This window comes from Mesocricetus auratus, unplaced genomic scaffold (genome assembly GCF_017639785.1).
Source record: "Mesocricetus auratus isolate SY011 unplaced genomic scaffold, BCM_Maur_2.0 Super-Scaffold_100691, whole genome shotgun sequence".
NCBI classification, from domain to species: domain Eukaryota; kingdom Metazoa; phylum Chordata; class Mammalia; order Rodentia; family Cricetidae; genus Mesocricetus; species Mesocricetus auratus.
In genome coordinates, this window is record NW_024429267.1 from 57,212,007 (window position 1) to 57,226,982 (window position 14,976).

General features: G+C 53.7%; 1 protein-coding gene across 7 annotated transcripts in view; it reads left to right on the top strand.

Moving 5' to 3' along the window:
• The window catches only part of LOC101823936 (myosin VIIA and Rab interacting protein), a 184,773-nt gene that overhangs the window by 131,490 nt on the left and 38,307 nt on the right, over positions 1–14,976 (top strand). For all 7 annotated transcript variants that reach the window (XM_040739615.1, XM_021234204.2, XM_040739616.1 and 4 more), the window contains 3 exons: positions 914–1,060; positions 3,462–3,615; positions 8,406–9,025. In XM_040739615.1, coding sequence (XP_040595549.1) covers positions 914–1,060; positions 3,462–3,615; positions 8,406–9,025 — 921 coding nt within the window. The remainder of the gene's footprint in view (positions 1–913; positions 1,061–3,461; positions 3,616–8,405; positions 9,026–14,976) is intronic.

A 14,976-nucleotide genomic window follows, 5' to 3' on the forward strand; every position in this document is an offset into this window, starting at 1 on the left:
AGTCCCCAGCATGGAGTCTAACGCGGAGTGGTAGCCACGGGCTCCTTATCTGCGGGTCCAGTCAACCAAGGACCCAAAATATGTGGGAAAAGGGATTCCAGAATGTTCCAAAATGACAGCCCGAGCTTCGTGTACCAGGCTGAGTTCACGTGGACGGAAAACACGTGTGAACTTAACTGCCATCTCCCAAAGCCTTCCTGACACCTGCCATTTGGTCATTAAAACCATGACCATGACCGTGACATCTTTACCTAACATGTAGACTTTTCCCTCATTATTGTTCCCCAAACCATGAGCCCAGCAACTGTTTTAGTAGCGTACATGTCAGGCACTGTAAGTGATTTGAAGATGGTCTGATGCATGGAGGGAGACGAACAGTTTCTCTGGGCAAACACTTTACCCATGTTATCCCACTTCAGCCATCATTCCTCAGGCTCCAGCCATCTTGGTTTCTGATATATGGTCTCCCTCTGGCACGTGGGACCCACAGATTAGGCTAGGTCAGCTGGCCAGTGAGCCTCAGGGATGCTTGTGTGTCCGCCTCCCTGGTGCTAGGATTACAACTGTGAACCACCCGCGGGCCTGTTTACAAGAGTTCTGGCGGGGGGCAAACTCAGATCGTAATGTTTGCACGGCGGGCCCTTCCCCCAAGCCTCATCAGTGGGGGGGGAACCTGTGAGGGAGGCTGATTCCCGGGGCTGGTCCCCTGCAGGTGGAGCGGGGTGGCTGCTCTTGTCAGGGACAGGGACTGCAGGCCATCAGGACTGCGTGTGCCCTTCCAGCACAAGGTGGACCTGAAGCACAGTCGGAGCTCAGTTCCTGGGTAGCCGGGAGAGCATCCCAAAGACGGCCCCAGTCGCGGCACTTAGCCTCCGGAAGCCTCTTCGGTGACCTCGGTGTCCCCGTTTCCCAGATTATCAGAAAGCAGAAGAACAAAGCTGAGTCTCCAGCGGAGGAAGAGGGACCAGAGTGGTCGCCGCCACAGAGTGGAGGTGTGAAGGCCACGGATGAGGGGACCCCAGCCCCTCCAGGACCACACCGGGCACATGCCACCCTCTGGGTGAGTCAACACAGCAGTGATGCCCCACCACACACACACACACATGCACACATGCACACACACGCACACACACCACACGCACACACACACGCACACACACACACACACACCACACGCACGTACACACCACACACACACACATGAACGCACACACCACACCACACGCACACACACACGACACACACACGCACACACAGACACACACTGTGGGTCAGAACCGTTTTCCCACATTAAAGGGCCAGACACGTCTTGCCGTCGGCAGTTAAGAGTGCTTTCTGGGTCCTGGCCGAGAGCGGGGAATGTGGAGGGGGGCAGGTGGGGAGCCGGGAGAGCCGGAAACTGAGGACAAGCGCAGGTTGCTGCGGAGTTTTTACATGGAGACTGAATTAGGGAAAGCAAAGATGCCCATCGGCTGCATGTGTGCTCGCAGGTGTGCACGTGGAGGTCAGAGGTCAACCTCGGGTGTCGTTCCTCAAGCGCAGTCTCCTTGATCTTTCAAGGTGGGGTCTGCCCCTGGTCTGGAATTCACCGATTCAGCCAAGCCAGCTGCCAGCCCCAGGAACCCTTCTGTCTCCCGCTTCCCAATGCTGGGATGTTATGTGTGCCCCACTGGCTCCAGCTCTTAAATGTGGGTTCTGGGAATCGAACTCAGGTCTTTGCACTTGTGAGGCAAACACTCTACCAACAGAGCGATACTCCCCAGTCACAGAGGTCCCACTGGCCCATACCAGCGCAGGCCCGAGGCCCTGACGTTGAGGGAAAGGCGTTAAACCCGCCTCTCCGAGGTCCCAGGTGCAGGAGGGATGACTTTGGCCACTCCTTGCTCACTGCCTGCAGAGTGACGAGGCGGAGCTTGTCGGAAGGCTCAAATCTCTCCATCTTCTAGGTCTCACTAAGGTGAGCGTTCACGAACCATGAGCCCAGGGCCTCCTCAGGCCCTCCTGGCGCTCTCCGAGCTGCTCCGGTTGTCCCCGCCTTTGCTTCCCCCACAGATCCTTGTGTGTAAGAAGGGAAGATAAGCAGAGACCACAGGTGGGAGAGAGTCAGGGTAATGAGAATTGCCAACACATCCGGGTAGGCATACGAGCGCTGCTTCGCCACCTGCTGGAACGGGTTTTCATTGCAGCGCCTCTGGGGCCTCGTAATCACAGGCCCTATGATGTTGTCGAGTGACATCACCGTTCCGGATTCTAGTGACAGGGATGCACACCTCCTGCACCCTGGGGACGCAGTGTGGCTGCATGTCATGTGACATGTGTCTGCCTGACTCTCCTACGAGTAGGACCTTGCTGCGCAGGATGGATGTGTCTCCATGTTACCCCCTCTCCCACTTCCAAGCCCTTCCTCTTATGTGGCCCCCCAGGTCCTCTGGGGAGGACTAGAGGGGTTTTTGTGGCCCACACTGGCTTGTACCATATCCCCGGCAGTAAGCCATAGGCCCCCAGTCTGAGAGCTCCTGAGCATGCTGGCTCTGGAGCCTTTTCCCAGACCGAGTAAGAGTCCTTGGGGGCCACGGTCACCGAGAGCACCACCCCTTCCCAAATCCCAGCCATACTGTCATCCCAGCATGTCCTGCTGGGGTTTGCTGTCTGTTCTGTTCCAAACAGAGATAGAGGGTGTGTGTGTGTGTGTGTGTGTGTGTGTGTGTGTGTGTGTGTGTGCAGGTGTCGTTCCTCAGAAATTGTCCATGCTGTTTGTATACAGAGGCCTTTGCTAGCCTGGTGCTCACAGGTGGGCTGTCCAGCAAGTGCCAGGTCCTCCCAGCTCCACCTCCCCGTGCTGGAGTGAAAGGTGTACACCACCACGCTTGGCCATGCCTGGCTTTTCAGCGTGGGTTCTGGGGGTTTAACGTGGTTTTCATGCTTACAAAGCTTACAAAGGCTTGTCTTACTGAGCCATCTCCCAGCCCTTCTGCATTTTTGAAGCTGTCACTCACCCTGAGGTTCACAGTGAGCAAGAGGGACAGGGGGGCTCCAGATTGTTGGCCAGGGCTGTGGCAGAAAGGACGCTCCGGCACGGGGGGAGGGACTCCTGCGTTCGGGTCCGGAGCATGTCACGCCCAGCTTACATACCTCTGAGAGAGCACTCTATGTCTCCTTTGCTCTCCCCGGTGGTGGGAGAGGCAAAAAGAGCATTTGTCACTGGGATCGGAGGGTGCGGGATGTCACAGCAACCAGCCGGGAGATATCGTGCTCAAGGGTCCCATGTTCCCTGTCCTCCTGGGCGCTTCTGGTGGTTGTGTGAAGTGTCCTTTCCCTCCTAAGCCTCCTGAGTTCGAAACAAACACCTCCTATGCTCCTGAGCCTTGCAGAGGAGGACAGCCTCGCTGTGCAGCTGGCCCTCGTTTACAGCTGAGCATCCTGGGGCTGTGCTTGAGGCTCACATACCCCTCTCTCCACAGCGGTCCCAGTCTGCATTCTCCTTCACCACAGAAGACGCTCTGAAGACCTGTTCGGCAGAGGCTGCACCGAGGCCGCCCAGGGAGCGCAGCCGGCATCTGCTGGAGGAGTCCGCTCTGCCCAGCTGGAAGAGCGTGGACGGGCTGGACGGAACAAGTAATGGGCTTTTGTTGTTTGTTTGTTTGTTTTGTTGAGACAAGGCCTCGTGGAGCCCAGGCTATCCCCGACTCCCTGTGTCGCCAAAGATGGCCTTGCACCCCTGATCTGCCTGCTCTGCTTCTCAATGCTGAGATTGTAGATATGAGCCACCCCTCCCTGGCTCCAAGCGGGCTTCACAAGTGCTGTTTGGAGTCTTGCCAGCTTGTGTGTGTGCGTGCGTGTGTGTGTGCGTGCGGGTGTGTGGGTGCATGTGTGTGTGCGTGTGTGCTTGCGTGCGTGTGTGCGTGCGTGCATGTGTCTGTGAAAGGGTCCCTGAGAGGCAGTCATCTTGCCTGTCCTAGGGATGGCACTGTGGTTTGCTTGTGCCTATGGCCTTCTTCTTGCTTCTAGAATGTTCTGCCTCTCCCTTAGGGGATGGGACTCACATTGACATGTGTAACTCATGACCCTTTAGAAAGCTGTTGAGTCTTACATATAAGCTCAGTTACTTTCCTAAGCTCTCGCACAATGGTTGTGACCATGGAAACAGAAGCCAGGGGCCATGAAGCCCCACATTTGGGGTTCTTGTACCCTTCAACACAGGTCTGCTCCTCCCCTAATAAACACACACAAACAGACCCATATGTTGTCCCATGAAGTAGCTGTGAGTGGTATCCTCAACCTGTGTTGTAACTCAGACCCAGATCTCTTCCCCAAATAGCAAAATTACTCAACAGCAAGTGGCCACCTGGGAAGTAAACAACTTTTAAAGATTATTTCCCTCTATAACTAACCAACAGCCTGTAAACCCAAAGACTCAGAAATGTTCCATATCTGTTAATCTGAAGATTTCCCATAAGAGATAACTTCCCTGTTAATCCTCTAGTGCCTGGTGGGTAGCTGAGGGGAGGAGTAGCTGAGGGGAGGAGTAGCTGAGGGGTGGAGTAGCTGAGGGGAGGAGTAGCTGAGGGGTGGAGTAGCTGAGGGGAGGAGTAGCTGAGGGGTGGAGTAGCTGAGGGGTGGAGTAGCTGAGGGGTGGAGTCTGTGCAGCCCCAACACTCAAGAGATGACAGCCCAGCACTTGCTTCATCTGTGTGCGTTATGGTTTTGGTTTTTAACTACTTTTCATTCCTAGACACACGATTCAGATACCCGGCATGCTCGTGTCCCCCGATTCTCTCCCTCTCTCTTTCTCTCCTACCTCTTCCTTTCTCCTGTCCCTTCTCCCGCTCCTTTCTCTCCTCATCCTGTCTCTCCCTCCCTCCCTCCCTCCTCTCTGTGTCCCCATCCCCCCTCTTCTCTCCATCTCCCTCTGCTCTCTGTCACAGAGCCGCTGGCAGGTTGACTCTCATCTCCCCGTATGTTGTTTATTGGGGCACAAGCACCACATTCCCGACCCGACCGTCCTGGAACCAGGCAGAGGGAAGTTTGTGTGGGAAGACTTCTGCTTTGCCACCGGCCTTGGCCTAGGGGAAGCTTCAGGGTCCCATGTCGAGGCCCCGCCCAGAACTCGGACTTGGCTTAGCCGTCCCCCCCCCTCCTGGTCTGTTGCACACGCTCCTCATGAGTCCTGCTGTACTTAGCATCTTCTGAGTGACAGGCGGAGTCTAATGTGGTGACCTGGGGGGGGCTTACCATTCATTTGGGACTTGAGCCCAGACAACGCACAAGGACAGACAGACACCAGATGAGAAAGGAGAGGCCAGCAGCAGCGATGGCTGAGGGTCACTCTGGGGGCTGGGCTGTGGAGCTAGAGGTGCCTGCCAGTCAGGCAAGGGAGGAGGGTACGCAGCCCACAAGCTCCCAGCTGTGAGTGGAGGCACGCTCGCACGCTCGCAGCGAGGGACCATCCCCAGGCATTCCAGCCCCGGCTCAGGGCACACAGCACAGGTCTCGTGCCTAGGTTAGGACTCAGGTGAGGTCCTGACAGCGTAATTTCATGAGGAGTGCTCTGACAGGGTGCCGGCTAGAGCTGTACATGGAGAGCACAGGTCTCTATGGGGGAAAGTTGGCGTTGCCCTTTCCTGGCTCTGAGGAGCTGTGTGGGTGCCTGAGCACCCTGGCTCCCCAGCCACTCAGCCCCCCCCCTCCCAGAGACCACCATGCTTCACAGAGGGCGCACGTGAACAATGACAACAGAATGCACAGCTGTTTTCCGTGTGCACAACCATGGCGAGTGGGCACGGGTCCACGGACCAGGGTTGAAGTCCACGTCTATACTCCAAGCCAACAGGCAGATGACAAGGGCTGAGAGTGCTGGGCATATCCAGCACTAGGGGCTTCATGATCCATGCCACGGTGTCCCCAGACAGCAACGGTGGGTCCCTCTAACCCTGCTGCAGGAGACAGGCTGGGCAAGAGACAGGCTGGGGGTACTCTCTGAGTCCTTCTGCTAGTAACCTTGCACCCAGGGTTCAGCATGAACCCCAGGTTCTTTTTAAATTCTCTTTACTAACATTATTCACTTATTAGTTTTGGTGTTTTGTGTGTATATGCCCCATGGAGACCAGAAGAGGACATCAGATCCCCTGTAACTGGCATCACAGACTATTGTGTCCTCTGGAAGAGCAGCCAGTGCTCCTAACCACTGAGCCACCTCTCCAGCGCTGCAAGCCCCAGGTTCTTGGATTTTCCCTTCACTACAGCAGCCCTGCTTACACATGGGTGTGAGAAAGGGAGCTACTAAGAATCGGTCTTGGGCTGGGGGTGGCTCTGGTGGTAAAATGTTTACTGTGCAAGCATGAGAGCCTGAGTTCAATTCCCAGGTCCCATCATGGGCTGGGGGAATGGCTCAAGTTGACCGTTGTTACAGAGCTCCTGGCTTTTGTTCCCGGCACACATGTCGGGCGACTCACAACTGCTTGTAAGTCTAATCCCAGTTGATAGGATGCCCTCCGACCTCCTCGGGCCCCTACATACTTGATGTAAACTTAGCAGACATGCACACATGTGCATAAGTAAAAATTAAATCATTTTCTGAGAAGACAGGAGGATCCCTGGGTTTCTACCAGGCAGTTGAGTTGGGTCAGTGCGAGTCAACTTCAGCGGGAAGATCCCGTCTTAGAAACGGAGGTGGAGGCCGGGGGATGCCTCAGTGGTTAAAGCACTTGCTGCCCAAATGTAAAGACCAGAGTTCGGATCCCCAGAACCCTCGTCGATGCCTGGTGGGTATAACAGCTGCCTGTCATTCCAGCACCAAAGGCAGAGATGGAGTCCCCAGACCAAAGCTGGCCAGGGAGAGCAGCATATTTGTGAGCTCTGCTTTGACTGGGGGACCCTGCCTCGTAGAGTAAGGAGGGAGAGCCACTTAATTGGAAGACCAACTGCAGGGTTCTGCATGCATGTATACCCACATACATGTGGTGCACATGCACATACATGCACACGCGTGCACGCACACATACATACACACAGGCACACGGGCTCACACACGTGCACACACTCACACATACACGCACACACGGGAACGGCCTGGAAGGCCAGGGGGTTGAGAACAGACTCCGGGAATAGAGGGCCTGGAGGTGACCACAGGGTGTGGGTAGCGGAGTAGGAAGTGGCAGAAGGAGGCGGAGCCAGCACCCGGCTGGGGCTCCCCGATTCCCATCTTCTGGTGGTGGGGGTCCGGTGTCCTCATGGTGTGTGAAAGCCCCGGTTTCCAACTCTCAGAGAGAAGAGAACCCAGCATTGTGCCATTCTGCCAGGGAGCGTTACAGCAGGCAGTTGCGATGGAACTGGGCCACTGGGTTGAAGACACACACACACACACGCACGCACACACACTCCCCCAGCGTCCACCGTCCTCCAGGCCCGAGTTGTGCAGGGCCCGGTCTCCCCCATAGAGCAGCAGTCTGAGAAAAAAAGCCTGTGTCATTTCCGTAGTTCCAAGTGGGGCCCTGTCTCGAGGTCGTAGTCCCCTGGTCCAGAAGCTAACGTCCAGGGGCAAGCCGGGGAACGGTCCCTTCCAAAGCTCTTAGCAGTCTTTGCTCGTCCCTGGAGGAGAACAGTCCTTCCCAGCAGCTGCTGTGACTGAGGAACCTGTAGCTCCCAAAGGAACTTCTGGACATATGGGCAGTTAGCGTTTTCCTGCGTTTTCCTGACGCTCCCTGCATGTGGGTGGGTGAAGCCTAGACGTGCCTCCAAGTCTCACTCCATCTGCGAAGCCCCCAGAAATTCCTGAGAACTCTTTTTGTTTTAACAATACTTCTACTCTTTAAAATTCTTATGTATCCATCCCCCACATTCCAACTACCCCCAGGACTCCTCAACCCATTTTCTTCAAATTTCATGTCATACCATCATCATCATCACCGCCATCCTGAATCCAGTTAGTCCTGGGGCATCGGCAACCTACCGGGGTCCACATCTCCAAAGCCAAACGACTCTGCCTCCCTCTGCAGCCACCAACTGCCAGTGGCCCCTGTGCTGGGGGTGGGGCCCGTGAGCTCCTCCCCCATCCATATCTACTCTCCATACTGTGCAGGTCTCGGGGTAGGCGACCACAGCCTTGAGTTGACGTGTGCCAGCCATGCCACGCCGGGAGCCCTCCTCCCCACCCTCGGTCTCATAGTCTTTCTTCCCCCTCTCCCATGATGCTCCCTGAGCCTTGGACGGGAGAAGTTGACGTTGATGATACCCATCTGTGGCCGAGCACTCAACGTCCTGTGAGCTGGGTGTGCACGCCTGCTCTTCCTAAAGGCAGTGTCTCCACAAACTCACGGGGAGCTGGTCGCGAGCGATGAAATGCTGCCCAGATTGCTCTACAGTGATCATGGACCCCCTCTGGTTTCTCTCTCCTCTCTGCCCCCCAGGTCTAGCCCCAGTTTTGCAGAGCCCTGATGGGAACTGGATGGCCTTGAAGGATGATGGTACTCGGCCCCTAAGCCACCTGCTGGCCAAGCCAAAGAGTGGGACCTTCCAGGCCCTGGAGGTGGCGTCCAGCGTGACGTCTGCCTATGATGAGATGGGTTCCGACAGTGAGGAAGACTTTGACTACGGTGAGGCCTTGAGTGAGCTGTGCCCACTGCCCCGGGGCAGACCCGAGCAGTGCCAGCCTCAGCCTGCACAGGCTCAGTGTTCCGGCCAAGGTCCCTTAGCCACCTCTCCCTCAAACCCTGAGGCCATGGGCTCCGATTCAGAGACTTCTAGCTCGTCTCGGGAAGCCGGACGCCGGGCTAGGCTGTCCTGGCTGCAGAGGAAGGCCCCCAGGACCCCCACGGCAGAGAAGATGCACCGCCAGGGGGAGCTGGACGTGAACTTCAACCCCCAGGCGGCCGGTGTGGAGACATCAGACAGTAGCGATCAGGAAGAGGTGTCCCACACCGCAGACCGCCGGGCCAGGAGTTGGAGAAGGGCCCGAGTGGACCCAGAGGAGCCAGACAGGGGGCTGTCTTCGCTAAGTGCCCATCCACAGGGTCTACACACCCCTCAGGTAAGGAAAGTTCACCTGCACACACACACACACACACACACACACACACACACACACACACACTTTGAAGTAGGATGGCCCTTCTCCACATATGGTGGCCCAGAGAGCCTGGTTTGGGATCCCCTGTCTAAGATTCTATTGACCTTGCTGCCTAGCAGCCAAGGGACCCGAGTCAGGTCACGCAGACCCTCAGCGGCTCTGTGTCCTTGTCTTGGTTAGGCTTTCTTGTCACTGCGCGCAAACACCTGTCAAAGCACATCCTGGTGGGGTGGGGTCTCACTTGGGCTCACGGTTCTAGAGGGTTCTGTGCCTCCTGGGCTGGAGCAGAGTGTGTTTGATGGCAGTGGGCAGTGGTCGAGGGCTTCTTCAGTCACAGTGGACAGGAAGACCAGAAGGTGAACATGAGAGAGGCCTGGGGCGGGGCGGGGCCTGGGCGGGGCCGGGTGGGGCCAGGGGGACGGCTCCATTGGTAAAGGGCTTGCTGGGTAAGCTTGGAGACCTGAGTTCAGTGCCCACCTACATGAAAAGCCAAACATGGCGTCACACTGGCCATTCCCAGTGCCAGGGAGACAGGGGCAGGAGAACCCTCGAAGTCACGCCTGGCCAGCCTAGCCTACATGGTGAGCCTCTGCCAGTGAGGAGCCCTGTCTCAAAGACAAGGTGGTGACTCCTGAGGAATGACATCTAAGTCCATCTCTGGTGGGCCTCTGCGTGTTCATACACACATGCACCTCACATGCATAAACGTGCACACACACACACACACACACACACAAAGTAGTGAATTACTACATTTTTAAAATTAAGGAAAAAAAAACCTAGGCAAGATAAACTTCCAAGGAGCATTCCTAAATCATTGTGCGATTCAAAACAGGGGTGACCGGGGCTTCTGGTTTACGACAAAGTGGCTTCAGACTCATCTTTGAAAGGCGCGTGTCTTCGTTGGGGTTTCTGTTGCTGTGGCCAAAAGCAACTTGGGGGAGGGGGTATCAGCTGACAGCTCTGGGGGAGGGGGTATCAGCTGACAGCTCTGGGGGAGGGGGTATCAGCTGACAGCTCTGGGGGAGGGGTATCAGCTGACAGCTCTGGGGAGGGGGTATCAGCTGACAGCTCTGGGGGAGGGGGTATCAGCTGACAGCTCTGGGGGAGGGGGTATCAGCTGACAGCTCTGGGGGAGGGGTATCAGCTGACAGCTCTCAGGCCACACCTCATCACCGAGGAAACTCAGGGCAGGAGCTCAAATGGAACCAGCGGAGGCCATGGCGGGGAGCAGCTCACTGTCTGGCTGCTCATGGCTCGCTCAGGCTGCTTCCTTATACAACCCAGGACCTCTGTCCCAGGGGTGGTGCAGTGAGCTGGGCCTTCCCACACCAATCATCAATCAAAACAATGCACCATAGCCTCGCCCACAGGCATCTTCTGAACCGAAACCCCCTCTTCCTGGATGACTCTTGCCTGTGTCAAGTTGACAAAATAAAACCAAGCAGGACAGCACCAGGTAGGGAGAAGGCAGAGGCCACCTAGACAGTACAGGTACACACACACACACACAAACACACACACACACACACACACACACACACACACACACACACGCGTGTCTATCCTCCCCGGGGAGGGAACCTTGAGCAAGTCGCAGTACCCTCTCGTGCCCACTAGGTGGGGCTGCTGCTACACTGCAGAGGTATCCAACCCTGCAGTTCCCATTCATAGGGCAGTTCTCACCTCACCCCCACCCCCGCCCCCGCTGCCCCGCCTTGGGAATGAAATAAAATTAAAATTACATATTTAGACTGTTACTTTAGACACGCATAAACAAATGAATGTAAGACAAAGCAAGTGAGTGTGCTATAATACACAAACGTTGAAGTGTACTAATGGCATTTCCTGCCAGGCATGGTGGCACGTGCCTATAATCCCAGTAGCAGGAGGATCATGTATTAGAGACTAGCCTGCACTGCATATTGAGTTCCATTCTATCCTGGGCTAAATAGTGAGACACCCTCCCCCGTTTCAGAAAACAGACAGACAGGGTGGAGAGATGGCTTAGCAGTTGAGGGCGCCGGCTGCTCTTACAGAGGACCTGGATTCAGTTCCCAGCACCCACATCCGGCAGCTCACCGCCACCTGTAACTCCAGCTCCAGAAGAGCTAATGTCCTCTTTCTGAGCACGGACAGTGCCCATACAAACAGTCACACACGTATACATAAATTAGAAACTAGATAAGATAGGCATAAAACCCAACTCGGTGTTATATCCCTAAAATGACCGTAGGTGTATTTTGTATGAGGTCATTTTTTTTAGGGTTTCTATACCTGTGATGAAACACCATGATCAGAGCTACGAAGTCAGGATAGGAACTGCGACAGGGCAGGACCCTGGAGGCCGGAGCTGATACGGCAGCCATGGAGAGGAGCTGCTTGCTGGGTCTTGCTCAGTCTGCTTTCTTATAGAACCCAGGACTCCTGCCCAGGGGTGGGGCCCCACCTACTATGGGCTGGGCCCTCCCCTGTTGATCACTAATTCAGGAAAGGCTCCGTGGTCTTGCCTACAGCTGACCTAATGGAGCCCTTCCCTTAACCTGGGCTCCCTCCTCTCAGATGGCTTTCCCTTGTGTCGAGTTGACACACAGCTCTCCAGTTACAGCCATCTTTGTGTGTTCGTGTGCGTACAGTGCGCATGAAACCGCCACTCAGCAAGTCCGCCTGTGTCGGGCATCACGCCGTCCATCTTCTTCCAAAGCCCCCTAACTCCCAACCCTAAGTGACACAGCCGGCTTGGCGCTCAACAATTGAGACATTCTAAGTGCAGAAGATTGGTTTCAGACAGATGGCGTGCCAAGAACAGGGGATCAGGAATACACTGTGGGGAATTAAAAACCAGGAGCTGGGAGATAACTTAGTTGGGAAAGTGCTTCCTTTGCGAGCACAAGGGCTGAGTCCCATCCCCAGAACACCTGTGAAAACCCAGGCACGGTGGTACAGGCTTGTAATCCCTGCACTAGGAGGCAAGACTTCAGGTCATTGGGGCTTGCTAGGCAAGCAGCCTCGCCGGTGTAGCCAGGCCCGTGTGAGGCCCTGCCACACACACAACAGTGAAAAACAGCAATAAACACATTAAAAGTCTTTTGGAAAGATGATTTCTTTTTTTTAAGATTTGTTTATTATGGACACAGCGTCCTGCCTGTATGTGTGCCTACAGGCCAGAAGAGGGCGCCAGATCTCATTACAGATGGCTGTGAGCCACCATGTGGTTGCTGGGAATTGAAATCAGGACCCCTGGCAGAGCAGCCAGTGCTCTTTGCTGCTGAGTCATCTCTCGAGCCCATGGAAAGATTTTCATAATTGTTTTTAATTAGGTGTGTGTGTGTTCGTGTGTGTGTGTGTGCGTGTGTTTGTAATTGTGAGCACAGTGGCTAGACATGGGTGTCTTCTTCAAGAACACTAAGTGCCCTTGATGGCTGAACCACCTCTCCCATCCTCAGAGTCTAGACAGACTCCCTGTATCATCTCCTTCTGCCACTCTTGGCAATTCTGAGCAACAGTGCCAACGATAAACACTTCCAAGTGGGCCAGGTGGCTTCCAAATCCCACTCAGGACGTCACTGGCTTATCCTTTCCCAAAGCGATGGGCATTTAAAGATTTGGTCCGTGCTCCCAGGCTTCAGACAGTCCAGTGGAATCTCACTGTGCAAATGGAAATACTTGTTGGATTAAGCTCTCAGATCTCCTGGCTGTTTGCACCGACATGCCAGCATATGGCCGTGTTTGCACATGCCAGTGCATGTATGGCCGTATTTGCACATGCCAGTGCATGTATGGACATGTTTGCACATGCCAGTGTATGGCTGTGTTTGCTCATGCCAGTGTATGGCCATGTTTGCACATGCCAGTGTGTGTATGGACATGTTTGCACATGCCAGTGCATGTATGGACATGTTTGCACAAGGCAGTGTGTATATGTATGGACATGTTTGCGCATGCCAGTGTGTGTGTGGGCATGTTTGCACATGCCAGTGTGTGTGTGGGCATGTTTGCACATGCCAGTGTGTGTATGGACATGTTTGTACATGCCAGTGTGTGTATGGACATGTTTGCACATGCCAGTGTGTGTATGGACATGTTTGCACATGCCAGTGTATTATGAACATGTTTACTCATGCCAGTGTCTGTATGGACATGTTTGCACATGCCGTCAGCAGTGTCATTGTTAGTCTGTCCCATTTCTTCCAATTCTATGTGGGGGAAAAATCTTTTTAGTTAACACTTGCATAGTTTCCACCAAGAGTGTTTCTTCCCTGATTTTAAAATCGTTCACATTTTTTCTTATGTGGAAAATGCATTTATGTACTTTATCTGTTATCTTACTCAGCTATTTACCTTTTATTTTGGTGTTCTGAGACAGGGTCTCAACATGTAGCCTTGACTGGCCTGGGACTCACAGGTTGGCTTCAAACTCACAGAGATCCTCCTATCTCCGCTTCCCAAATGCTGAGGTTAAAGGTGTGTGTCACCAGGCCCAACTTAAGTACATTTTACATATATTTTTTTTCCTCAATAACAGTGTGGTTGGGGCTAGGCATGTAGCTCACTTGGCACAGTGCTAGCTCAAGGACCTGAGTTCGATTCCCAGCACATACAAGAGGCATAGTGACGCATGCCTGTAATCCCAGCACTTGATAATGCAAGGTCATCTCAACTGCACAGTAAGTGAGTTCAAGGCCAGCCTGGGCTACATGAGACCCTGCTAGTTATCTCCTTTATCGTTTTATTATTTAATGCCATAAATTCTCAAGCTTATTTTTTTTCTGCTTTTTTCATGATGCTCTGCAGGTTTGTATTTTTTTTTTCATTGTTCTGTTTGACTCATGTAGACTTTACTTCTCTGGGTGTAAGGTAAGAGGTGGCTTTTTTTAAATTTTATTCATTTGCTTTCAAAGCGCTATTAATTCATCCACCATGTGTGCGCTGGTGTCAGACGCCTTCTTCAGTACGCATGGTCATTACCATGTGTCTGTTTCTTTGTTCCCATCCTGCACAAATCCTACTGTTTTCGTTAGAAATTCCTTACAGTCCGTGTTGCCGTCTGGTGGACAGTCGTGTGTGTGTGTGTGTGTGTGTGTGTGCGCGTGTGCGCGCGCGTGTGTGTGTGTGTGTGAGCGCACATATACGTCGTGTGCCTGTCTTAATGCTTTCTTCTCTCCTCGCCCTGTGTTGCTTTGGTTGATACTTACATCATTTTCTAAAACTCTCTTGGCATCTCTCAGCCCTTTACTCGTATAATTGGTTTCTTAAAATCTGTTCAATTTGCCAAAAATTTTTTTTACTGGATTGTGCTGAATGTATGCATACACTTAAGACTATGCCTTTGTAATGTCGAGCTTTTCCATCCGGGACTATGCGGCACTTGCGAAGGTTTTTATACTTTTGCTCAAAGCCCTCGTGCTTTTCTTGTTAAGTAATTTTTAATTTACATTTTAATGATGCTGTGAGAATTTTTTATCTGTTACATGTTCAGGTTAGCTCCTATTGTAGAAGGGTGCTGACTTTATGTTTTGTAACTTAATAGTCTAATGGATCTTTTGTTAATTCTGCTAGTCATTCATGTGGCAGTCTTAGATGCTCTAATTATCTTCAAATAATGAACTCATTTGTGCAAGCAAATACTCTACCACAAAGCTTTCTCCCCCTTCCCCTCCCTCCCCTTCCCTCCCCCTTCCCTTCCCTCCCCCCTCTCCCTCCTCGGACCTCCTCTGTTTTGAGGCAGAACCTCATTAAGCTGCTCAGGTGGGCCTTGAACTCACACAACCTCCAGTCTCCTAAGTAGCTGGAGTCATAGACCACTCTGCTCAGCCCAGCAACACTTGTCCCTTCCCGTCCCTCCTCTCACCCCTCTCTCCCGTCTCCTTGCAGGGGCGAGGGTCTGCTCACTGTGAAGTGACAGGATCTGA